We start from the raw sequence: 26,197 nt of genomic DNA on the forward strand, positions 1-26,197 counted from the left end.
AGCCCTTTAAGGTAGTTTGCTGATGCCTGTGCTGGACAAAGTGTTCCACTGACATGGAGAGCAAGTTAAGAAAGAGGAAGCCGTGAGACCCAAGAAGCAGGAGATGGACACAGGAGAGAAGGGATGAAGGAGGAAGGGAGAACCAGGCTGAGAGCCTGGAGCAGGCTTAGAGGGAAATGCACCCAGATTTGCGCCAGAGCAGAGAGCGCTCCCAGAAGAGTCTCCAAGAAAGAAAACTGAAGTGGTAGATTAGTTGATGTGTTTGAACCTTTTGAGAAGAACCTTATATTCTGCTAAGAACTTTAAGAGTGAATTAGATAGAAAACTAATCAAAAGAAAAACAAGGCAGTGTTTAACGCCTGGGAAAAGAAGATGAATAAGAGAGGAAATGCAGTCATGGAAGTTATAGAACATACATGACTCAGCTATGAATGGTATCTCAATCCCAGTAATGTAATCACTGAAATTTGATTTAACCAAATATTGAAATAGAATCAAATCGGAAGGTGGAAGGAGAAATGAATGGAGAAGAGAGCTAAATTCTCACCTTCCTTAATAGGAAGTTAAAAGCAAATAAAATCAAGAACTAACAGTATAAGCATGTAATTTAAATATGTAGAGGTAATTATTAGTTGCAACAGCTAAAATAATTTAAAGTGTTTTGCCTCCAAAGAGCCAGCATCAGAAGTGGGCCAGAGGATGCTGCATTTTGTTATAAGCCTTATAGAATGATTTGACTTTTTAAATAATGTAATATTACTTTGAAAATAGATTTTTAAAAATAAAATGAAAAAGAAAAGTGACTGGTCAGCCCAGGGCGACCATGCCCAGGTGGGGAAGGGGCACAGTGGGGCGACCTCAGGCTCCTGCGTGGAGGAAGTAGGCGTCAGTGTCCCGAGGCCCTGCCAGCTCCAGTTATCATTATTGTTCCTGCCATGAGTGTGAGTGCATTTCAATAAAATGTCAAGACTGTTAGCCATTCCTTCATGCAACAAACAGTCTCTATGCTTCAATCCCTGGCTAAAGTTGCAGCAATGAATAAATCATGATTCCTGCCCTCAAGGAGTTCACAGACTGGTGACTGTGAACCAGCCAATGGATGATTGCTCTCCATGGTGATAAGAATATACCAGAGGGAAAGGTGGTTGCAGAGAAAAGTCCCTCAGAGGTCAGAAGTCCTTCAAGGGAGCCCTGGAGGGTGAGGGGGGGAGCCGATGTCCAAGCACAGGGGAACAGAATATGCACAGGTGCAGAGGAGACCCAGGCATAACAGAGCAGGACAGGTGACACCTGTGTGTGGCCTGAAGTCAGGAGCTCAGAGTTTGTGGAGGATGAAGCTGGAGAGGTGAACAGAAGATAGATTACCAGCTCAGCAACCAGCATGCCATGCTCAAGAGTCTGGACTTTGTATTCAAGGCCATGGGAAGCCAGTCAGTGTTCTCACTGGTGAAGTAGCATCATCAAAGCCAATTCTCATCCCAGTGTGGAAATTAGAATGGAAGCTGCGGTAGAGGGATAAGTGAGGAGATGGACGATCATTCAGGTGAGAAATGATGAGGGTCAGTACTAAGGTGGTGTCAGTGAGACAGAGAAAGGCGGATACAATTGAAGATGTGAAGGAGGCTGAATTGACAGTCTGATGCCCCATTAGATGTGGGAGGTGAGAGAGAGAAGGAAGGCAAGGATGGCCCCCAGGTTCTTGTCCAGACACTGGGCAGGTGGCAGGGCCACATATAATACAAGGAGGAGGGTGCAGGGGGAGTGGGAGAAAGAGGATGAGGGAAGTTTTGAGCATGTGGAGGGTGAGAAGTCTGGGGGAATCTAGGTGGAGAGTTCTGGCAAGCAGTAACCTGTGGGGGTGGGTGGGCAAGAGGTGACATCTCACACTCAGGGACAGTGCGCGGCAAGAGAGAAGAGGGCCCTGAGTAAACTCAGAACACCTAGACTTCAGGCATGGACAGAGGAAAAGGAGTCCTGGCAAAGGCTGAGAAGGACCAAGAGGGGAGATCAGGAAAGCAGAGAACAAGGGAGGTTCGAGTGCCACTAGAGGTCAGGTGAGCCAAGGACAAAGGTGTGTGTCTCGGGGTGCCGCTGGCATTCCCTGTCCCAGAAATTACAGGATAGTCAGCATATCTGGCCCCGCCCACTAATGCCTATAGAACCCTCCACTCACGTGCTGTGACAACAAAAATGTCTTCCCATGTTTCCAAACACTCCTCATGGACAATTAGAAGGCACTCGGTGACCTTGTGAGAGCCACTGCCATTGAGTTTGGGGTGAAAGCCAGGGAAGGACAAGAGCACAGTTCCTCTGTCCTACTGCGGCCGTCCCTCCTCAGGCCTCTTCCTGGGCCCCCAGGCTCTCCTCTCCTCAATCCCCATTCTTTTCCCCATGACATCACTTCCTGGGCTGACCAGTCAGTGTTGGGTTTTGAGGTTTAAATCTAAATATTATTGAGCTCCTTCTATGTGCCAGGGACACCATGGTGGACACAGCAGTCCAGGTTCCCCTCTCCTGGAACTTGCAGTGAACAAACAAGTGACACCAGGTGGGAGGTCCTTGAACAGGTCCCAAGTAGAGAGTTTGTTCTGGATAGAGGGAGGGCTCAGGGGAAGGGTGGGAAAGAGGACAGCAAGGGGTGCTTGGATCTGGAGAGAAGATGCACCAAGCAATGGGTGAGACCAGAAAAAGGATGAGCCACTTTCTCTTGGGGGCAGAGAAGTGGGATGACAGGGATGTAAGGCCTGATGAGAAGAACTGGTCCTAGGGTTTTGGATACAACTCCTGTATGCAGCTGCGTCAGCACAGGGCAGCCTGCTGGGGCTGGCCATCTGCAGCTTGGTCTGTGGGTGCTGAGGTCAGCACAGGGAGAAGCCTTGGGGAGAGCCTGCTGACCACTGCTCTGTGGCAAGCACAGGCTGACGTCTGACAGAGGAGTCAAGGGCCCCAGATAGCCGGGGCGGGGGGGGGGGGGGGGGGGGGGGGGGGGGGGGGGGGGGAGGTGATGCATTTTGGAGGAAAGCCAAAGAAAAGGAAAGCTGGAGGCTCCAAGGTCAATGCCCCAGGCTTTCAGAAGGAGGGAAAAGCAGGAGGCATTCCATTGCTGAAGCACTGGCATTTGCAGAGCTGCGAGAGAGCTTGGTGGCTGGAGGGAAATCAGTGTGAGAGAAGGAAAGCTGAGAATCCCTCCCACTGACGTGGGCTCTCATCTCATGAATACCCAGTGTGGTTTTTCTTTTTTTTTTTATAGACTTAAAAACTCAGTTTCTGATTCAGAAGAGGTTATTATTAAATTGAGAATATAAAACAAATTAGCGGAATCATCTAGTCCAACTCCCTAATATAACAGACGAAGATACCAGGAAGGTGAAGACTTGGGCCCAGAGCACACAGTGAGCACCCTCGGGGGGCAGCAGCGGCGGGCCTGGAGGCTGGGCTCCTTCACCCCCTGCTGTGGGCTCAGTGGCGAGAGTCAGGACCAGGGGTTGGCTCTCGGTTTTCCCTGTATTGGGGGTTTTCCCCATACTTGGGGATCGACTCCATGGCCACAGCCCTGGCATCCTGACTCCCCAGGACAGCCATTATCAGCATCTTAGAGCGACTGCACCCAGTGACTTGATTTGAAACGGTGAAACTTTTTGGTGGTATTGTCTTATATTACCATGAAGTGTAAAGAATTTTATTTGGAAGCTTTTACTGCCTTTGAGACAAGTATGAGGAAAGTTTAATTTAGAAAGGAAGCCTCAGAGAAAGACACATTTATGGGCAACTTCCAGAGAGGCAAGTTTCCACAGCTACCCCCCTATTCAGAGTGGTTCCATCAGAGGAAGGCTCCCAGCAGAACTAAGGAGCCCAACCTCAGGGTACCTTGCAGGAGAGCAAGCTATCCGCCGCCCCACCTCCCATCTGCAGACTGGGTCAGATACGACCGTGGCACCAGTGGATATCCAAACTGTGTCTTACTCACTTCTCAGATCTCAGATGCATGAACAACAAGAACAACAAAAAACAGTTACTATAGAATACAGGTAAGGGGTATTATAAGTGATATATTACATATGCCCCTTTCCTGTTGTTTCACTCTCATACTGACTGAAATCCAAAAATGTCATTGTACAAAATTCTTACTTCACTAAAAAGAAATTAAGTAGAACATTGAGCAAGGCATACTGCTGGCTGCCAAATCATCTCCCATCCAGAAGTACCTTCTGGTTTCTTCTCCCTTATGTGTTTCAAGCTCCCTAGTACAGCTAACCGTTTATCTTTTTTTTAAGCTAAACTGAGGGTTAACATATTACTGTATTAATCTAATTATAGCACCTTCCAAGAGCCTCAGTTCTTTAGGCTTAAATACCCACTGTCTCAGGCTATATTTTGTTTATTTTTTTCCAATATAGATTAGAGTTTGTTCCATTTTATTGCCTGCTTTTTTTTTAAAACTTTTTAGGCTTTATATCTATCCAAAAATTGAAGAATTCCAAAGACTGACATTTTTATTGCATCAGTCTATTTACTAATTTCACGTATTACCAAGTTGGCATCCTCCCACGGCTCTGAATTCGGCATCCTGCTGGCATCCTTGTTAGCAGTCTGGTGGCCTGAGCCTGAGTTTTTGAGCACCTGCCGTGGTGAACAGTTTGAGATCTGCCAACAGAGAGAGAGGATCACCCAGAGAGACAGACATGGCCTGTGCTATTCTGATCCCCAAAAGCCCCTGAGTTTTAAAATAGCTTGTAAGCATGAAGGGACATGAATGGGGAGGCTCCGGGGGTGGCAGGAGGGATGGACGCTGCTGCCATGGAGAGAGCGTTCCTGATGGAATTGAGCACTGAGGGTGGGGTGGGGTGGGTGATGCATCTCGGCCCCCAGGTGATGCTGCTGCTTGTGGGGCACAGACAGACAGAGCCTGACTGGGCCAGGCAGGCAGCTCTGTGTGAAAGGCAAGGGACGGACCTCATGCTGAGTTCAGTACATTTGTTTTTTTTTTTTAGTGTGTTTGGTTCAGTCTACATTTTGTGAATACACACCTCATTCCAGTATGTATCCTGAACAGATAGACTGGGCCTCAAAGCCTGAGAAAATCATTCATTCAGTCGTTCATTTAACAGACATTTATTGGACTACTTCTACTTGGTGGACACTGCCCTAGTTGTGAGGGTTCACAAGTCCCCCGAGCATTGGTCCTGTGAGAACTCAGCACCAGCCACAGTGCAGCAGCATGGGGAAAGGACTGTGCTGGAGTCGGGTGCAAGGGCCACCGTCCCCGGGAAGAAGGATGTGAGGGATGGCCATGGGCTCACAGTGGGAGGAGGCCTTCAGCTGGAACAGACAAGCTGTGGCTGTGCTCCTTCTACCTAGGCAAGGGTCCATTGGATTCACCTGTGGGCATGAGAGGCCCCGCTGGTACTATTTGGCTCTCATCTGTCTGACTATCTTTAGCAAGTTGGGCTAGGGCACAGCCATCCTTGTGAAGGGGTGAGCCGCCCTTTGGCTTCTGATTTGAGTATGACTTCTGACTGACATGGACAAGCGGGCCTCTGGTGGGAGGGCTGGGATGGGGGTAGGGGGAACCAAGGGGTCTGTCTGTGGGGCTCCCTCTCAGCATCACCTGCCACCTCCTGGCTCAGGAAGGAGCATTAGGAGGGAATACTGTCATATGCCAAGAGACACCTTTGGACACCCTTTCTCCCTACATGCAGCCTGGTGCTGGGTTATTTGTTACTGTCCCCAGACCCTTTATAGCAAAAACTGGGAACAAATTAAAGTCTATCAGGAGAGGATTGGGAGAGGAAATGGGAGGATTGGGAGAGGAAATGGGAGAATTGGGAGAGGAAATTATATCATCAAGATGATGATATAATCCATTTATTGACAGAGGAAGATATCCGCAGAATGTTGACTGAAAATGCAGATTAGAAAATAGTGTTCATTGATCCCATGTTTGTGAATATTAAAGTGCATATGCCTGGGAGAGTGTTTGGAAGAACATATACATGCTAACCATGGTGCATAGTGGGATCATGGGGTATTCATTTTTTTCCTTTAGCTTATCTGTCTTTTCTGACTGTTCTCAGTGCTCATGTATCATTTTTTATAATCAACTTATTAAAGAAAGAAAATATTTTGAGAAATAGCTCCTCAGTTTCCCCTCTTAAAATAAAACAAGGAGAATGGTATTAAAAATTATGCCAGTAGGGCTTCCCTGGTGGTGCAGTGGTTAAGAATCTGCCTGCCAATGCAGGGGACACAGGTTTGAGCCCTGGTCTGGGAAGATCCCACATGCTGCGGAGCAACTAAGCCTGTGCACCACAACTACTGAGCCTGCGCTCTAGAGCCTGCGAGCCACGACTACTGAGCCCACATGCCACAACTACTGAAGCCCGTGCGCCTAGAGCCTGTGCTCCACAACAAGAGAAGCCACCACAATGAGAAGCCCGCGCACCGCCACGAAGGGTAGCCCCTGCTCGCCGCAACTAGAGAAAGGCTGCGCACAGCAACGAAGACCCAACGCAGCCAAAAATAAATAAATTTATTTTTTTAAAAATTATGCCAGTAGATGGTGTTTATCTATTCCTGAGAGTGATATACCATTCAGAGTGACTACCTACTTTGTGGATGCTCTAGGGAAAGAAATAAAAATCTAAAGATTTTAGATTAAAATTTTAGATTTTAAGCTCTAAAGAGTGGCTACTTGGTGTCACAAGTGGCTTTGTGGACGCATTTTACTAAACTTTCATAAAGCTGTTAATCCTTGTCTAACACATACAGTCTCAGAGAATAGAAAAAGAAAAAGCAACCCAATCCATTTTATGAAGCTAGTTTACTCTGACATCAAAATCAGACAAGGACTGTACTAGGAGAAAGTTATAGACCAATCTCACCTTTGAGCATAGTTGCAAAATGCTGAATATGATATTTACTAATAGAATTCTTCAGTATGTTAAATACATGATCAAGTAGGGCTTATCCTGGGAATGCAATGATAATTTAAATGAAAAGTCTCTTAATAACTGGTTAAATTCACATATTAAGAGAGATAAACCATATAATCATCTCAGTAGGTACAAAGAAAGTGTCTGATAAAATTAGATACACATTTTTACCTTAAAACAAACAAAAGCCATAGCAAACTAGGAACATAAGGAAGATTCCTTAACTTAATAAGAGTATCCATCAAAAATCTACAGCAGACATTATATGTGGTGGGGAAATTTTAGAAGCAACCCTGTTTAAGTCAAGAACAAGACAGGGATCCCAAATAACACCCTTACTATTCAGCAGTGTACTAGAGTTTCCCACCAGTGCAATAAGGCAAGAAAAAGAAGTGGGAGGTAGAAGGAAACAATCATTTTGTGCAGGCAGTGTAGTTGTCCACATTAAAAAACCCAAGCAAGTTAGAACTAATAACAGAACTCAGCAAAATTTTTCAATTGGAGATAAATATACAGGAATCAGTTGGGTTCCTATACATCATTAATAACCATTTAGAAACTATAAGAGAAAAAAATTACACTTAGAGTAGCAACCAAAACTATACGGTACCTAGAAGTAACAATAATGAAAGATGTGCAAGAGCTTTATGGGGATGACTATAAAACATTATTGAAGAACAGAGGAGATGTTCTGACTAAATGGAGAGATATATCATGTTAATGGATGGGAAGCTTACTATCATAAAGATACCAGCTTACCTCAGATTAATACAAGGTGTTCATGGCATTTGGTCAAATGACCCAAAAATTCAGTTGAACGAGTAAAGGCAAGAATAATCAAAACAATTTCTAAGAAGAATAAAATGGGGGGAACTTCTCTATGGCCAATCAAGACATATTATGAGTTACAGTAATTAAGACAGTGTGGTGTTGGTACTGAAACAGACAAATCGATCAGTAGAATAGAGTAAAAAACTCAGACCCATGCAATAAGGGAACTTGTTAAGAAAAAGGTGGCCTAACAGATCAGTAGCAGAAGGATGAACTATTCAATACATTGAATAAATTATGAGGAGAAAAATGTACCTCCTACAACATCCCCAAATAATTTCCAGATGGATTAAAGACCTAAATGTGAAAAGCAAAACCTTAAAACTTTTGGGAAATATATAAGACTCGTTTATCAACTCATGGCAGGAAAGGATTTTTTTAACACAAAATATAAAAACCACTAACCATAAAGGGAAAGACTGATAAATTAGTTAAATTTAACTAGAGTAAAAATTTTAATTTCTATACAGTTAAAGACACCATAAATAAAGTTAAAAGGTAATGCTACAGACTGGGAGGAGATTTTTGCAAGTCATGTGATCAGCAAAGAATTAGAATCCATAATACATAAAAACTCCTACAAATTAACAAGAAAAAGACATACAATCCAATTAGGGGGGAAATGACTACATGAATAAGCAATTCACAGATGAGAAAGACCTGACTGCTCAATATACACAAAAATATATTGAATCTCAGTAACAATCAGGAAAAGGCATATTGAAACAAGATACCATTTTGTACTTAGCAAATTGGCAAAAATTTTAAAGGTGGACTATCTGAAGTATTGATGAGGAAGCAGATCCCCAGGAACTCACACACTGCTGCTGGGAGTGAAAATTAGTGCAATCTCGCTGGAAGCAATTGGCAGCTGTGCTACCGGACTCGGAAGTTGTGTTCTAGGTATAGAACCTGGGAGGCTATTGTGTGTGTGCACAAGGAGACACGACTGTGGACTTATTTGCTTGCAGAAAGTGGAAATAATGTAAATGTCCATCAATAGGAAACATGGATAAAGAATATATTCATATAAGCAATGAAATGACTAATTAGATAAATCTTGCAAGAAAGATGTTGAATGAAGAGATGCAGAAGGATCTGTGCAATGTGACACCTTTATCTGAAGTTTACAAACACTCTGAACAATATAATGCTGATGCATGCATACTCATGAGGCAAACATATAAAAACATGGATGAGACAAAAAGACACCTCGACTTCTGAAGTACAGTTAGATCTGAGGAGATAGAAGGGAAAGAAAGGGAGTTGAAAACAAAAGAAAGGGAATTGAAAACAAAGAGGGCTTCACCCCCGCCTCTGTCTTTGAGGGCAGAATATTAAGATTTGTTCCATCTGGGTGGTGGCCATACAAGTAGAGTTTGTTATATTATCTTCTGTTTTGTCTGTATATTTGAAATGCTTCATGGTTTTTTAAAACACTAATTCTTCTGAGGAAAAAACCAGCTCAATCTCCATCTTAAAATGGGCAATAATTCAAAAAAACATTTAAACTAATTGATGTTTATCACCTCATGAATGGCAGTTTAGTGTGGCAGGTTGAAGCACGGGACTCTGGGGCAGCCTGCCTGGGTCTGAATCGAACTCTGCCACTTCCTAAATGGTAGTTTTAAACAAGCTGCTTAATCTCCCCTTTGCGTGGTTTCCTTGGATGTAAATTGATGATGATGATGATGATGATGATGATGATGATGATGATGATGATGATGGTGGTGGCGATGGTGGTGGTAGTGATATTAGTACATGCATGTTAAGTTGTTGCAAGGATACAATGAGTTACTGTGCATAATGCACTATATACATAGACTCTATTTTTATTTTATTATGCCTGAGTATGACCTACTATTCAGAGAGGCACTAGTTTTTTTTAGATGCAAAAGAGAGTGGGGGAGGGGATGAATAAGCTTTGTTTAAAGAAATCATGTAAGTAGATGTTGTTTTTAGTGATGATTGCTCTTCTACTGCAGTGAGACAAAAATATCTCTCAGATCTCCAAAATTAACCTGTTGGGCTGGAGATGATTCACCCTGCCCCCCCCTCCCAGTGACTTCACAAGTATCTGCTTCAGTTAGCTCTGGTAAGTAAAATTATCACTCATTCACTTTTCAGAGCTAGCTGTAAAATCAATATGTAAAACAGAACCACTACGCAACTCTGTTCAAATATATAGAATGCCCTCTAAAGATGAAAGCTACATCTACCTTCAAGTTTTGATGAATAGGTAGTATTGTTCTATCACATCATAAGACTGGCTTTTTTTGTATTTAAGAAAAAAATGATGAAATGTAAATCTTGTTGCTAGATAGGAATTTTAATTGAGGCATAATTAATGTCTCAAATAAGTGAGAAATCACAGTCATTAGGGAGCCAGGGACAATCTTCTAAAAGCAGATGCAGGAAGGCAAAGATTTCAGGCTTTGTCTAGATTTGATTTGGCCCAACTGCAGCTCTCTTACTTACTAGCCTCGTAGCTTTGAATGAATTACTTAAATCTGCTGTTCCTCAGTTTCCTTATCTATAAAATGGGACTTATTACAGTCTTTCTTTTGCAGGCCTCTTGTGAGGATCAATTACATAGTGTATACTACCTCAGGTACATAATCTGTGCTCAGTAGTTAACATTATCTCTGACATGATTATTAATTGAACTATGAATCCTTCAGTGCGAATGGATGGGTGGATTGGGGGCATCTACGACAAAATGAGATAATGAGCTGGAAGGTCTTACAGCTGACCCTGCCAACATGTCTTCACTTCACCTGAAACGATGTTATTTCAAGGCCCAGGAAATTTTTTTGAAATGAAAAAAAAGAGTCTTCATCTTGAAGGTCATCAAATGCTGGTTTTAAAGTGTAATTACTCAGTGCAAGGTGTCGCAATGATCTGAATCTGCTTTCCTATAAGAAGCACACTGTTTTGTCTACTATTGCTTTTGTATGTCCTTTCTCAGCACCCTAAAACATCCAGTATTAGCTAGGAAATTTCATCATGTCTGGTCCCCCCAAAACACTCCAATCCTCACTCCTGACTGCTGGATGAATGAACCTCTAGGACTGAGCAGCCACCCAGGGCAAAGCAAAACTCTGTGCCTGTTCCCAGGCCTGACCCAAAGGCAAGATTTCAGGGGCACCCGAGCCTGAGCTAGAGGCAGGACGACTGGCCACATGAAGGGAGATGCAAAGTGGTGAAGACTGGCTAATGCAACACCCCCTCCCCTGCATTTGGCTGTCTAGCAATTCAGTCCTTCCTCCTTCCACCCTCCACCCCAATCCTACTGTACCCAAGCCTGCCTCTCACTTCCTACCCTTATTTTAAAATAATCCATTTTCTTGGTGGGGAAGGAGGGGCGATTTGGTGGTGGGCCACGAAGGGGAGAGAGAAGCCCTAGGAGGGCTACCGTGTGGTTCTGACTAACTTGATCCCCAGCAAGCTTTGAACAGAGAGTACACTTTAACCACTGAAGTAGGAATTTGCATTTTAAAGGAATAACCTGTTTATCCCTTGGGATCTTTTTTTTTTTTTTAACATCTTTAGTGGAGTATAATTGCTTTACAATGGTGTGTTAGTTTATACTGTATAACAAAGTGAATCAGCTATACATAAACATATATCCACATATCTCTTCCCTCTTGCGTCTCCCATCCTCCCTATCCCACCCCTCTAGGTGGTCACAAAGCACTGAGCTGATCTCCCTGTGCTATGCAGCTGCTTCCCACTAGCTATCTATTTTACATTTGGTAGTGTATATATGTCCATGCCACTCTCTCACTTCGTCCCAGCTTACCCTTCCCCCTCCCCGTGTCCTCCAGTCCATTCTCTACGTCTGCGTCTTTAATTGGCTAATTATTTAGGGAAACTAGGTCTTTTCACCATCAATTGCTTGATGGATAGACATGGTTTGAATGGGGAAATGGGGAGCTCAGGGTAGAATATGTTGAGTTGGAGGTGCCTACTGTACAGGCTCATGTGCCCATCTCCACCTAGATGCCCCCCCGGAACCCTTCAAAATCAGCGTGCTCAGGACTGAAGTCATCTTCCCCACACACGCTCCCAGATGCCTGTTTCAGTTGGTGCTGCCTAATGTTCCCCACCCCACATCTCCCAAGCTAGAAGCAGCACTCAGCATCACCCCTGACACATCCCTCTCCCCCAAAGTCACACAGTCTGTTCCTTATTGCCTCTCCCCATCATCCACAGGACAAGCTAAGATCAAAATCACAATATGTCTGTCTTGCTAATTGCTGTGGCTTCCTACTGCCTTGGGGAATATCTCGAGGCAAGTAAAAGTGTGTGAAATCCATATTTCAAATCATCTTATTAGAATTTTTGTAATTTTTATAGCCCATTTCTTGTCTGATCTGACTAGATCATTACTTTTACCTTATAATTTGGCTGCGGAAAAGCTCTTACGATGAGGAGGATAATCGTCAGCTCTGCCATTTTCTTGCCATTCACTTGTGCTGGCATGATTAGTGTATTGTCTTCAGGCCTCAGTTTTGTTTCTTGCAGGAATCTTTTGAAATCATTGGTCCATTTCATAAGGGTTAGTTTAGTTAGAACTAAATAATATAATCAGTGAGTCTATTTAACCAAGCACACGCAAACATATGCCAAAAAAAATCAAAACTGCTGAAAAGCAACAAACAAATGAGAGAGACACACTAAAATACTCCCCCACCCCCGGGAAGCAGGGGGACCTTCCCCTCTTTCCTTAGAACGCCACACACCAGTAGGTCCCAAGGTTAGCCTGAATGTTAAATATTAGTAAAGCTTAACCCATCTCATTAGAAAACAAGGAAACAGAAATAAAGGTTCTAATGTTTTCATTTTGCACACCCCCTCAGGGTGCCTGGTGGAAGCTGCTGCCCTTCAAGTCACGGTGACCCACTCACAGGACCCACAAGCTGCTTGCTTCTTATTGCAGGCAGTGGAAATCTGGGGACCTCAGGTCTTCTCAGCAGCAGGGGTGAGCCCAGGGGACATGTCCTCAAGGCTCTCTTGGAGGGTGGGGAACAGACCAAACCTAAGAAGGCCTCAAGGGTGTGCTGGATTAACCCCCAGTCAGAAAAGTCTATTTCCTATCCCTCCTAGGTCATCTAAGTTTTACTGTGATGCCTTTTAAATTATCCCAAAATACCTTTCTTAAGCCTAGAAAATGCCATCTCATTCAAGTATGAAAGGGATTAGACCTAACAGGCATTTTTCATGAGCTGCCGAGCTTTGATCATTTTCTGTGGGGGGAGGGAAGGATCAAGATTTTGCTTGTCTCTAACTCAAAGATCCTACCATCCCTTGACCATTTCACTTCATTGTACCTCCTCCAGTGCCATCTTTCTTCTTTAATATTCCGGCAGTATACAAACCACAGTCTTATATATACAAGGGAAGGAAAATATTTTCCAGTTTGACTCCACTGGAGATGCAACACCTCAATTAGTCTTTCTGGAAACTGTAACAGTGTTAGGTTTGCATTTCAAAAAACTACTTAAGGTTCCTTAATAGTTTTGTCCCCATAGCTACATAGGGACCTAGAACTTAAGCAGAGGCAATGTCTTCTCTAGAAGATGTTGTATCGTTGTCATGGATATCCCATCCTGCAGACCACCTCACCCCCAGAGCCAACCCCTTCCTTATCATTCATCCAGAGAACAGACAAGGAAGCAGGAAGGGAGGGGGGAGGGTGTTACTCTCCCCCGACTCCTGGCCCCTTATTGGCTGTGAAGGATGGAGCTTAAGGGACATGACTGGCCCAATCAGCTTTTCTGGGTGCATGTGCAGGTGAGCAGAAGGATAGGTGCTCATTGTGAAAGTTCACATTCGAAGTAGTTTGTAAAGCTGCTCCATCTCAAGGAAGCTTGCTTGAACTTTATTTCCAACAGTTAAATGTAAGTGATTTGAGTGCCAGAAACTTGGACTACCATAAATCACCCTCTGCCCAGGTCTTCCCCTCCCCGTGCCCCGGAGACTCCCCTCCCACCTTCCTTGTACTCTGGACCTTCGACTTTGACAGATGGTGCTTATTAAGCACCACAGATTGTTTTTCTCAGAGTACCATCTCCACCCCTAACTTCTACTTAACATTTTTAGCTCTCTTCCTTGCCATTATCCTAAGCTGTTTACAGAAGTGAAGTGATACTGTGTGAGTGCTCGCTATTACAGATAACTTTATAATTTTGAAACAGCTATCCATCCTCATATACAAGTTTTCTGCACACTCCTTAACCAGAGGTAGAGAAGTTACCAAGTCCTGAGAGTAAGAAGAGAAGAGCTGAGTCTGTCCCCTAGCCCCTCTCTGCCACAACCCATCCTGGCTTGACGCTCAGAGCTCTTCTCTGGGCTGTAACTGACAGCTGAGAGCCTATCATCTTTCATAACCATCATTTATTTTTCCCAGAATGTATTACCTTGCCTTTACCATGTTGAAGTTCATCTGCCTCTTTTCTGCCTACTCACCCTTGGCTTGGTAAGATCTTCCTGCTGTTTATCACCACCAGCTTGGCATTTCACCAGCCAGAAGAGCTTAGTGTTTTCTAGAAACGTGGAAACATCACTTGTGCTACGGCTGAACATCATTTATAGAAGCATCAGCTCAGACTAGCCCCAGCACTTTTCCATGCAGTGAAGGGCCCACTTAAATTATCTTTTGCTTTCTCTCTTCAAACTATTCACTCCCATTGTCACGCCATTTTCCCAACATAGTCCTGGTACTTTTTCTTTCCTTGTAATGTTCCAAGGGTGCTTAATCTCAGAGCACTGACTCCATAATCCTTTCATCTGAGCTCCTCCATCAGACTTGGTTTAAGGAAGCCCCTGTTTTTTCCTACAAGGATGAACTTTGCAGCTTCCTCAGTCTCGTCTCCTTGTGCTAGTTAGGTGAGCTGCATAATAATAGCTGCATAATCACATTTTTATTTCCATTCTCAGAGATTCTCAGCTACTGTAAACAATCCCTTACTTTTCATGGGTGGGAAATGGGAACTTTTGTTCAAAAATGGTTAAGAGAATCATCGCTGGCTAAAAGAGCCTTCTTAAGGCTTGTATGCAAGAAAAAGAGAATAGTTTTTGCCACGACCTATCCTAGATCTTCTCGGTGTTTCCCACAAACAAACATGTGCATGCCACTTAGGCCTGTATCCCCAGGTATCCCAACTGCACTCCTGACTTTGGCTTCCAAAGCTCACACTCTTCCTCTCAGCCCGTAGTGTTTCTCCCTGATGGGTCACCAACATGGTCCCTCTGCAAAAGGTGGAGACAGAAGGATGGATGGAAGGAAACAAGCCCAAGATTTCCATGTACAAAAAGTCTGCCCCACCCAGCTCTCCCTCAGTGCGCACACTCTCCCTTAAATCGTGTGTGCGTGTTGGAAACAGTACTGGCTCTCCAGCCCTAGCCCTGGGAGTTGTCAGAGTTGACCAGATTGGTGTCTTGATGTTATTTCATCAAATAAATAACAAAACTACACAGGTATCTTTACTACAGGACTTCTCAGAGCCTTTAATAAGCTACCTGGTATGGTGCATCATGAAAAGCCAGCCACAATGTGTAGTCATCTACAAACTCATTTAGCTCATCACAAAACCTTCTCCCTTGGAACATCTGATGGGACTAGTATTCTGTAAGATACACGTTGGGGCATGCCGTGATCAGTGGGTCCTACCTTCAGCATGTCAGAATCATGCTGAATGTTAGGGAGCTTGTGATTACTGGCCCTACTCCTAAAGATTTTAATACTGACAGTCTGGAGTAAGTGTGGGAATCTACTTGCTTGTTGTTTTTTATTAAAGCTTCCCTTATAATTTGATGATCTGTAATTCCTCTGCTCTAGCCTCTTGATTGTTAGGCTTCAGAGATTTGATACCTGTGACCCTCCTGAGCCCTCACCACAGAAGCCTGTACCTCAAATCCCTTTGTAGGTAAATAACATGTTCTTTTACAAGAGAAATAGCTGAGAACATATGAGGGAAACCACCCAAGGCCTTTGTGATTTGGGGAAAATTGCTGGCCTGTTTCGATAACTTTAGAAACCACTTCCTGACATCGTAGCCATCCCCACCTATCCACATTCAAGTCCACCTTCAGAGCCCACAGAGCTTCCCCCAGCTGTTCTCACTCATGCCAATTTGGGCTGTTTCACATGTTTAAGTGTTTTGTTTCATTTGTCTATATCTCGCCTCCCTGCAGGACCATATTCAGAGTAGGACCCAATTAAATATTGGGGGGAGGGGGGAGGACGTCCCCCATAGCACTTCTTACAGAGTTGAACAAATAGTAAATGCTCAATAATTGCAGAGCAACCAAGGGACAAAAGAAACCTTGGCCCAAAAGAGACAAAAAAAAAAAAAAAAAGGTCAAGATTGACTCTAGAATTAAAAAGTAGAGAAGGGTGGTAAGTGCGGCAACAAGAGTATACAGCTTACCCTGCTGAGATGATAGGATCTTCAATATTAGGTATGTATCATCTTCCTCTCTCTGGAATTTTTCCTTTGTTACTTCCCTGTTCTTCATTTTTTAGGTCAATGATATATGCATCACTAGCAGCTCAGGAATAGGGTGACCAACTTGTCCCAATTTGCCTGGACTTTTCCAATTTTAGCCCTGAAAGTCCACCAGGCAGGAAACCCCTCAATCCTGGCAAATCAGGGCAGTTGGTCACTCTACTCAAAAAACACCGTTTTCTGGGACTTCCCTGACGGTCCATTGGTTAAGACTCCGTGCTTCCACTGCAGGGGGCACAGGTTCAATCCCTGGTTGGGGAACTAAGATCCCGCATGCCTTGCAGTGCGCCAAAAAACAAAAAAACAACAAATAAATCAGAGTTTCCTGACCAGATAAAATTGGGAAATGCTTTACCACACTCTACTCACCTGAACTAGTTTCCTAGAGCTACTGTAACAAATTACCAAAAACTCAGTGATTTAAAACAACGTAAATTTATCATCTCACAGCTTTGGAGATCAGAAATCCTAAATGAGTTACACAGGTCTGAAAATCATTGTTGTCAGCAGGACTGCATTTTTTCTGGAGGCTCTAGGGGGTAATCTGTTCCCTTGCCTTTTTCAGCTTCTAGAGGCTGCCTACGTTCCTTGGCTGGTGGTTCCCTCCTCCATCTTTGAAGCCAGCTATTTTACATCCCTTCGATCCTCTCCTCCCATCACCACATCTCCTTTTCTGACTCTCTCTCCCTCTTTCACCGATAAAGACCCCTGTGATTGCATCGGGCTCACTGGCTAATCCAGGGTGATTTCTCCATCCCTAAATCCTTAACTTAGTCATGTCTGCAAAGTCTCTTTTACCAGATAAGATAACACACGCACAGGTTCCAGGACTAGGATGTGGACATCTTTGGGGGCCATGATTCTGCCTACCATACCCACCCCTCTCTGACAGTTGATAAAACACCCTAATCAATTAAAGAAATATTTTTAAAGTCTTACAAGATTCTGTTTAATGTTGCTTAACCCAGTGTTTTCCAAACTTATTTGATCAAGAAAGTTTATTCAGAGAGTACTATAAGAAGTGAAATGAGTCGGTCAGGGAAAGACAAATACCGTATGATATCACTCATATGTGTAATCTAAAACATACAACAACAAACTAGTGAATATAACAGAAAAGAAGCAGAATCACAGATATAGAAAACAGACTAATGGTTACCAGTGGGGAGAGGGAAGAGGGGAGGGGCAAGATAGGGGTAGGGAATTCAGAGGTACAAACTATTATGCATAGAATAAGCTACAAGGATATATTGTACAACATGGGGAATATAGCCAATATTTTATAATTATAAATGGAGTATAACCTTTAAAAAAAAAAAAAAAAAACCTCTTTACTCCCCTCCCCCACCCCCACCCCCCAAAGAACACCACTTAACATCTCATGGAATGCTGCTGCTCTTACGGAAGAGCAGGACTCAAACTGGTGTGTGCACCACGGAGAGACCAGAGACTTTCCATGCGATGAGCAGATGAGAGTTTTGGGGGAATTGATTTATAAATCCAATTCCTCTTTCTCACTGCAATACTCTTTTCTTATATTTATTTATTTTATTTATTTTTTTTGGCTGTGTTGGGTCTTTGTTGCTGCGTGTGGGCTTTCTCTAGTTGTGGCGAGCAGGGGCTACTCTTCGTTGCGGTGCGAGGGCTTCTCACTGCGGTGGCTTCTCTTGTTGTGGGGCACACGCTCTAGGCACGCAGGCTTCAGTAGTTGTGGCACACGGGCTTAGTTGCTCCGTGGCATGTGGGATCTTCCCGGACCAAGACTTGAAGCTGTGTCCCCTGCATTGGCAGGCGGATTCTTAACCACTGCGCCACCAAGGAAGCCGAAATACTCTTTTCTAAATTCATCTGTCAGAGCAACAATCTGAGGTCAAAGGGTGGTGAACCTTCCTTCTTTCCACCGTTTCAGTCATGGGGTTCCCACCCATAATGAATCTTACTGGGACAAATACATTTTCCTGGGTTGCAAAACCTGGTCAAACAAAGGGATGATGTGAAGCTTTGGTGTTGGTGATGCCTCTCTTAATCAAAGCACCATAACCTGCCCCTACCCATCTCATTTGGAGGTGCATTTCCAATAAAACTTTATTTTTTATGTTTAGTATTTATCAAAAGTTTAATACTTGTACCCAAAATAATTAGAATGATAACTCACTCCAGAAGGAATTTTTTTAAGGATTGGAGATTTTGATCACTGGAATCATCTTTTAATTTAAATTTCAATATGTATGGATCCTTTGGTTATAGAGAATTATGACGGGTTGATCAAATAAAACATTTTCAAGCATAAAAACAGATATTAAGTTAAAGTTTCTGGATGTCATAGAATAGAGATACAATTTCAAGGAGAAAAAAGAATAATGTAGCAAGTCTAATTTTTTTTTAACATCTTTATTGGAGTATAATTGCTTTACAATGGTGTGTTAGTTTCTGCTGTATAACAAAGTGAATCAGCTATACATATACATATATCCCCATATCCCCTCCCTCTTGCGTCTCCCTCCCACCCTCCTTATCCCACCCCTCTAGGTGGTCACAAAGCACTGAGCTGATCTCCCTGTGCTATGTGGCTGCTTCCCACTAGCTATCTATTTTACATTTGGTAGTGTATATATGTCCATACCACTCTCTCACTTCGTCCCAGCTTACCCTTACCCGTCCCCGTGTCCTCAAGTCCATTCTCTACGTCTGTGTCTTTATTCCTGTCCTGCTCCTAGGTTCTTCAGAACCTTTTGTTTTTTAGATGCCATATATATGTGTTAGCATACGGTATTTGTTTTTATCTTTCTGACTTACTTCACTCTGTATGAGTCTCTAGGTCCATCCACCTCACTACAAATAACTCAATTTTGTTTCCTTTTATGGCTGAGTAATATTCCATTGTATATATGTGCCACATCTTCTTTATCCATTCATCTTTCGATGGACACTTAGGTTGCTTCCATGTCCTGGCTATTGTAAATAGAGCTGCAATGAACATTGTGGTACATGACTCTTTTTGAATTATGGTTTTCTCAGGGTATATGCCCAATAGTGGGATTGCTGGGTCATATGGTAGTTCTATTTTTAGTTTTTTAAGGAACCTCCATACTGTTCTCCATAGTGGCTGTATCAATTTACATTCCCACCAACAGTGCAAGAGGGTTCCTTTTCTCCACACCCTCTCCAGCATTTATTGTTTGTAGATTTTTCAATGATGGCCATTCTGACCGGTGTGAGGTGATACCTCATTGTAGTTTTGATTTGCATTTCTCTAATGATTAGTGATGTTGAGCATCCTTTCATGTGTTTGTTGGCAATCTGTGTATCTTCTTTGGAGAAATATTGATTTAGGTCTTCTGCCCATTTTTGGATTGGGTTGTTTGTTTTTTTGACATTGAGCTGAATGAGCTGTTTATAGATTTTGGAGATTAGTCCTTTGTCAGTTGCTTCGTTTGCAAAATTTTCTCCCATTCTGAGGGTTGTCTTTTTGTCTTGTTTATGGCGGCAGCTCTAATTTTTAAAGAAGAGCTTGCTCCTGTCATTTTAAAATGGACAATAATGGATGTTGTATCACTGTGGTATGTGGTATGTACATTGGACACTTTTAAAAGAATAATTTAACACATTGATTTTAAAGTATCAATATTTACAATATCTAGACATTTAATCTACTTAGAAATTCTAACTATTTAACCATAAGGTGAAAAATACTTGCTGTCAAGTTAAAAAATATGCAAGGAGGTACTAGCTTTTCAAAATTCTTATGGGGCTGTAAGAGCAAAAGGTGTGATGACCACTGCTCTGGAGAAAACTTTTGGGAATGCTGGTGGTGAAAAGAGCAGGGTTTGGAATCCGGCTAGCAGGGAAGCCTTGGTTAAAAACACCAGCTTCACCCAGCTCTTAGGGTTAAAGCCATGAAGTGCCTGGCACAGAGCCAGTGCTTCCTCATTCAACAACAGCTGCCATGGGCCACCAATGCACTGGGCTTGGGACGTCCAGTGGGGCTTGGACACATATCCTTGCTCCCACAGAGCTTACATTCCAGTGGACACACAGTTGATCCGTTGCTTCTGTGTAAATGCATGTGTGCTGCATTTCCAGAGAACCTCTTCAAATACCTTCTTCTCAAGCAGTTTTTAGGAGTTGTGTCTACAAAGAAATGACTCATTTTTTGATATTCCAGAACAGATCCATCTAGATTCCATTGTTCCCATCAAAATAATCACCTAAGGAGGCATACACTTATTTTGGTGACAGGGCCAAAGCTCAAAGTCTTTAAGTTTCTCCTGTGGAACTGATTTCAAAGCATACAGCACAATCTTTTAAACATCCTTAATGCTGGTAAATATTTGTTTGGGGAAGAGGAATTTGATGTTTTTGGAACAAAGGTTATTTACACAAAGGTCTGGGTGACCATGGTAGATGATCAGACCGGGCAGTAATATTATTTGTCTCAAACTCTGGAAGGGCATAAATCTCACCATAAGGAAAAGTCAAGAATTACTGTTTATTCCCTTCACACTGAAGCTGAAGGGAAAATCCTGGCTGTATCAGGGTCACTTGCTCCGAAGTTGCTTAAAGAGTCTATGGTCTCAGACTTTTAGGAGAGAGCTTCCTGGGGCTGTGGGAGACCCGTGGTGCCTGCTGCTTTAGTTCTGCTGATCCCACTTTAGTGACCCCACTCCAGGCCGTGACCCTGCGGCTTACAGCTGGAAGAGGTCCGTGAGCAGAAGTAGCTGTCCTGGAAAGACCCAGGGCCGAGGGAGCAAGGCTGGGCTGGGAGGGAGGGAGTCAGTCCATGAGGGGATATGCGGGTGGAGGAAGTGCTGGGTCATATGTCTGAATTGTGTTTAAGTGTTTACTGAGTCCCTGTCTGCAAGACCTAAGCACCAGGGATTAATGGCATTCCACTGAGGGGATGGGTCTGAGGTGGGCAGAGGGGGTGGGATATGAGTTGGGGAGGGGCCAGGCAGGATTGCAAAAGCTGGTATGTGGGGCTTCCCTGGTGGCGCAGTGGTTGAGAGTCTGCCTGCCAACGCAGGGGACACAGGTTCCAGCCCTGGTCTGGGAAGATCCCACATGCTGCGGAGCAACTAGGCCCATGAGCCACAATTACTGAGCCTGCGCGTCTGGAGCCTGTGCTCCGCAACAAGAGAGGCCGCGATAATGAGAGGCCCGCGCACCGCGATGAAGAGTGGCCCCCACTTGCCGCAACTAGAGAAAGCCCTCGCACAGAAACGAAGACCCAACACAGCCATAAATAAATAAATAAATAAATAAATAAACCCAAAGTTTTAAAAAAAAAAGCTAGTATGTGTGGCCACCTGTCTGTCAATGCTGCCTGTCACTTCCATGTAGCCACAGAGCACTGGACAAAAACTCTAGGGATCCTAGAGCCATCAGTTCTCAAAGGAAAATTTATTCTTCTGCAGTACTACTCTGGCATTTAACTTAACAAACACCATTCCATCCCTGTGCCCAGAACTGAGCTAGGTGCTGTAGGAGATGTTGTCTCTGTCCTCCAGCGACTTGAATGTCCTTGGGAAGATAAGAACGATGCACACACGTACTGCTGACTGTCAAATATCAGTTCCAGCTAACTGGTGACTTCATGCAGTATTCGATCCAATCTAAGACACCATCGATTATAAGATACCTTTTATGCTCTTAAGAAAGAAGAAAATGCTGCCAATTAGACTGCAAATGATTGCTTTCTTATTGCTTAGAATTTTTATTTTATACTTATTGAAAGATCCCTTTTAGACTTACTTGTACACAGTGTTATTTCTTTTAACATATATTGTTCTCATTCGTTCATAGAGTGGAAAGTAACGGGGAAATAAAGTGGCTTTGGTTTTTCTAAGCTTCCTCACATTCAGGGTACTTCTGTACTCAGCTGAAGCATCTTTGCTTGGAATTGTTTATGTCTGTGTTTCCCACAAAATGTGGTTCTGTGTGCCATCGAGAACATTGGTGAGCAACATTTCTTACAAGAGTACTCATGACTTTTATTCCAAATCTGTCTCCTATTGTGTAAACTGATGTACACACAGGTAATGCAACCACAGCACAACTACCACCTGGCAACAGTGACTATAAGACACATCCCAATTTCCAAGATATCAAACATGAAAAAAAAATACATCTTAGACTCAATGAAATATGAATTCTGAGACTCAGTCAAAAAATACTACCATGATCAACCACCCAGGTCTGTCCTAAGAATGGGGCTGGCATTGGTGCTACATTCTTATCATTAAGCAATAATTTCCTCCTGTAAATTTGCAAAACTGAATAGTTTCCTGTGCAATAATCATTGGAGGGAGTTCTTTGTGAGCAAATAGAGTCAAGGAGGCTTTTTGCATGAACTAAGTCAAAAGCGTGAGATTTGGCCCGGACATGAGGAGACCACGTCTAGAGAGGAAAGAGCGCAATTTAAAAGGTTCAAGAGGGTAAACAAGCATGTCATGTGGCGAGCACAGTGGAGTAACCAGGCTGGGGTGGGGTTTCATAAAAGAGTCGTGGGGTATGAAGGCATGAATTTTTGCTGTAAGAACATAAGTTCAAGTTAGTATGTTTCACTGGTAGAAACATAATAAACAGTTCTAGTATTTCTATAACTTTTATTTCTTTTCTTACCATAGGTCCTGATGTTTTTAGTTCAAAGAACCTTGCCCTTCAAGCCCAGAAGAAGATTTTGAGCAAAATAGCCAGTAAAACTGTGGCCAACATGCTGATTGATGACACCAGCAGCGAGATCTTTGATGAGCTCTACAAAGTCACCAAAGAGCACACACACAACAAGAAGGAAGCCCACAAGATCATGAAAGACTTAATCAAGGTGGCGATCAAAATTGGGATCCTCTACCGGAACAACCAGTTCAGCCAGGAGGAAGTTGTTATTGTGGAGAAGCTCAGGAAGAAACTGAACCAGACCGCCATGACAATCGTCAGCTTCTATGAGGTAGAATACACCTTCGATAGAAATGTGCTCTCCAAGCTCCTACATGAGTGCAAGGACCTGGTGCATGAACTGGTACAGCGACACCTGACACCCAGGACCCACGGGCGCATCAACCATGTCTTCAACCACTTTGCCGATATGGAGTTCCTCTCCACCCTTTATAGCCTGGATGGAGACTGTAGGCCCAACCTCAAGAGGATTTGTGAGGGAATCAATAAATTGCTAGATGAGAAAGTCCTCTGAATGCCTTCCCTCCTCCTGGACTTGGCTGCGTTCATGTTACAGCACCCAGCGTGTTCCAGGTGAGAATCAGGAAAACAAGAAGAAACCCTTGTCAAAGATGCCCATGTTCTGTCCTGTTCATCCCTCTGATGTTGATGCTAGATTGAGCTCAGGTGTGTTTATCACCTAAGCTCTCTGCTGAGGTCTGTACTTCAGTCTCCTTTGTTTGCAAGCCCAAAGGACATCTCATCTATTCTAAGCAGAAAAGCTGCTCTGCTCATCTAGGTGGGCCCAGTTCATCTTGTGGAGTGGAAGGAGCCCTGGACCAGGGGTCAGAGGACATGGGTTTGGTTCCCAGCTCCATCAGTTACAATTTTGTCCTCTGGATCCTGGAACCATCATGCCCACCTGCCTACCTCCCAGGGCTGCTGTGAGGATCAAATGAGATTATGTTCATGCTTTTAAAAACTCTAATAAAAGGTCTTACTAGTTTCTCTTTGGCATGTGGCAGGGATCAACCTGGATCTAGACTATTAAGCAGCAGAGAAAAGAACAATAGTTTCTAATGGGCTGGGTTTGCAATTTGTCTCTAGATGTGCTGTTTCAAACAAAATAAAAATGAATCCAAAGGTGTGAAAAAGTATACCTGCAAATTGGAAAAATGTTTTTCAAGAGCTGTGTTTTTTAGGTCTTAGATGTGCAGGTTTATGGTCCTGCAGAGGGAAACCTTCTGGGGGCGGAGGGGGAGAGTGGAGAGAGAGTTTCCCACCCATCATGCAGAAGCAGAGAAGAACTGTGCTCCCCCTGCCCCTGCAGGACTGGCCTCTCCCCATCTGAGGGGCACCATCCGGGAGGCACGGGGAAGGTTTATGCTGGCATGCGCAGGAGAGCTGGGCAGAATGAAGCCCTATCCGTCTTTCTTGGTCTTTCACAGTCATTCTGTGCTGTTTTCTCTGGTTTGTTAATAAATTGAAATTACCCTTCAAATAAGAGGTTTTGGAGTTGTGATTCAAAAATCAAATTCCTTGGAGTTAGATACAGTGTTAGGAATAATGGGATTAAAAGGAAGAAGACAATGAAGAGTAAGAGCTTTGCACTTAGACCCTAAGGGAAAGTAGCCCCTGGGGGAGCACGTGTAGGATGGAGCCTGTGCCCCTGGTTAGTGGGGAGCTAGTTCATGGACACTGTGACCGCCTTCTCTGAATGTCTCAAAGCCTCGCTTTCACACAAAATATTTAATGCCTTATAATGTTGTCTGGAGGACACCACCTTAAGAGACTTGCCCTTCCAGCATCACCTCCTGTCCTGTTATGCTTCTCCTGTATCTGATGATAATGCAAAAATACTATATTAGCTCAGCCCCATGGTTCATCCCACCCCATGGCCTCTCTCTAGCAGGAGCATCAAGAGATGGTTTGTGGGAGGGTGTGAAAAGATGGCCACTGAACCTGCTGTGGCCATTCAGCCCCAACTGGCTCCCATGTCAACATCAGTATAAAGTATCCTGTTAAGTTCTTCAGCCACCAGTATTCAAAATTACTTCACAGGAAGGATGTCCAGTGGGGAATAGGGAATAGTTAAGTCAGCCCCTGTCTCCATGTTTGACAAACATGGCCCAGCCCCTTCTCACAGTCCCGGGGACGGAACAGTGATGCCCTGTGCACATCTGGGCTGGGGAGGTTGTTGGTCATTTAGGCAGCGCCTGTGGAAGCTACGGGCGACAGGCTCCTACCTGCCCACCTGCCACCAGGCAGCAAGCAGCCCAGCCATAGCCGAATTTTCACATACAGAGTCCTCCTCAATGCCTGTGTTGGTGTACTTGTCTGATGAAGGACCACTTTCTAGTATGACGGCTGGTTCTAGAAGCAGGTTCTTTTTTCACTAAGTAGGTGGACCTACCCAGAGAACTCAGCCCTGCCAAAGGAATGGGTGGAACTGTCTCCTGTCCATCTGAGACACAGCAGGGAAGAAGGCAGGATCCCCAGCCAAAGAGGATTGCGGGTTCTCCCCTCTCCACAGGTCACAGCACAGCGGGAGGTTCTGAGCCTCGAGCCGCTGAAGGAATGGGGTGCAATGACGGTGTGGACCAAAACGATCTACCACCTTAGGCTTCCCCACTGAGGCAGCCAAAGGGCGCTCTACCGCGAGGCCAGCGGGGTGTGTCTCCATTGTATCAACAGTAGCCAAGGGAACCTGGGCTACCCAGGCACAATTAACCCACCACACCTCTAAAAAGTCAACACCTATCCCGTGTATGCCTTTCAAATATACCGCTGGCATGTAAATTCAAGTGATGACTGAGTTTCATGGGCCAACAGAAAAGCTTACAAATTTCAAATATTTTACATAACAATCTAGTGGCCAAGGAATCTCATTATTGGTTTATCCTGAAGACTCTAACCACATCACTTAGTGCCCCTAAAAAGCTGTTTTGGTTGAAAACAATGTGACAGACGCCAGCAGATGCTTATAAAAATAAGACTCTGTAGATGTACGTTTGTGCTTAGAACTCTGTACTGCATTTTCGATAGTGAGAACCCACAAAAGCAAAGTTACAATATCTACATGTAGGTGGCACCTTAAAGAAACCGATTTCAAAAGAAGCAACAGTACTAAAACACTCACTTGCTCAAGCCCCACACAAACTTCAGAGAGCAATGCCTGGCTCAGCAAGCCAAGGGCAGAGACAGGACCCACTCTTTAAGGGTTGGGGGCGTGGCAGGAGCAGTTTCATCTGGAAACATCACTGTGTC

At 43.9% G+C, this 26,197-nt stretch overlaps 1 protein-coding gene across 1 annotated transcript in view; it reads left to right on the top strand.

The window, feature by feature from the left end:
* The window catches only part of TNFAIP8L3 (TNF alpha induced protein 8 like 3), a 39,728-nt gene extending 15,199 nt beyond the window's left edge, over nt 1–24,529 (top strand). The window contains exon 2 of the mRNA XM_036843834.1: nt 22,903–24,529. Within this exon, the coding sequence (XP_036699729.1) occupies nt 22,903–23,465 (563 nt within the window). The 3' untranslated portion in view covers nt 23,466–24,529. The remainder of the gene's footprint in view (nt 1–22,902) is intronic.
* The last annotated feature ends 1,668 nt before the right edge of the window (nt 24,530–26,197 follow it).

This window comes from Balaenoptera musculus, chromosome 2, assembly GCF_009873245.2.
Source record: "Balaenoptera musculus isolate JJ_BM4_2016_0621 chromosome 2, mBalMus1.pri.v3, whole genome shotgun sequence".
NCBI classification, from domain to species: domain Eukaryota; kingdom Metazoa; phylum Chordata; class Mammalia; order Artiodactyla; family Balaenopteridae; genus Balaenoptera; species Balaenoptera musculus.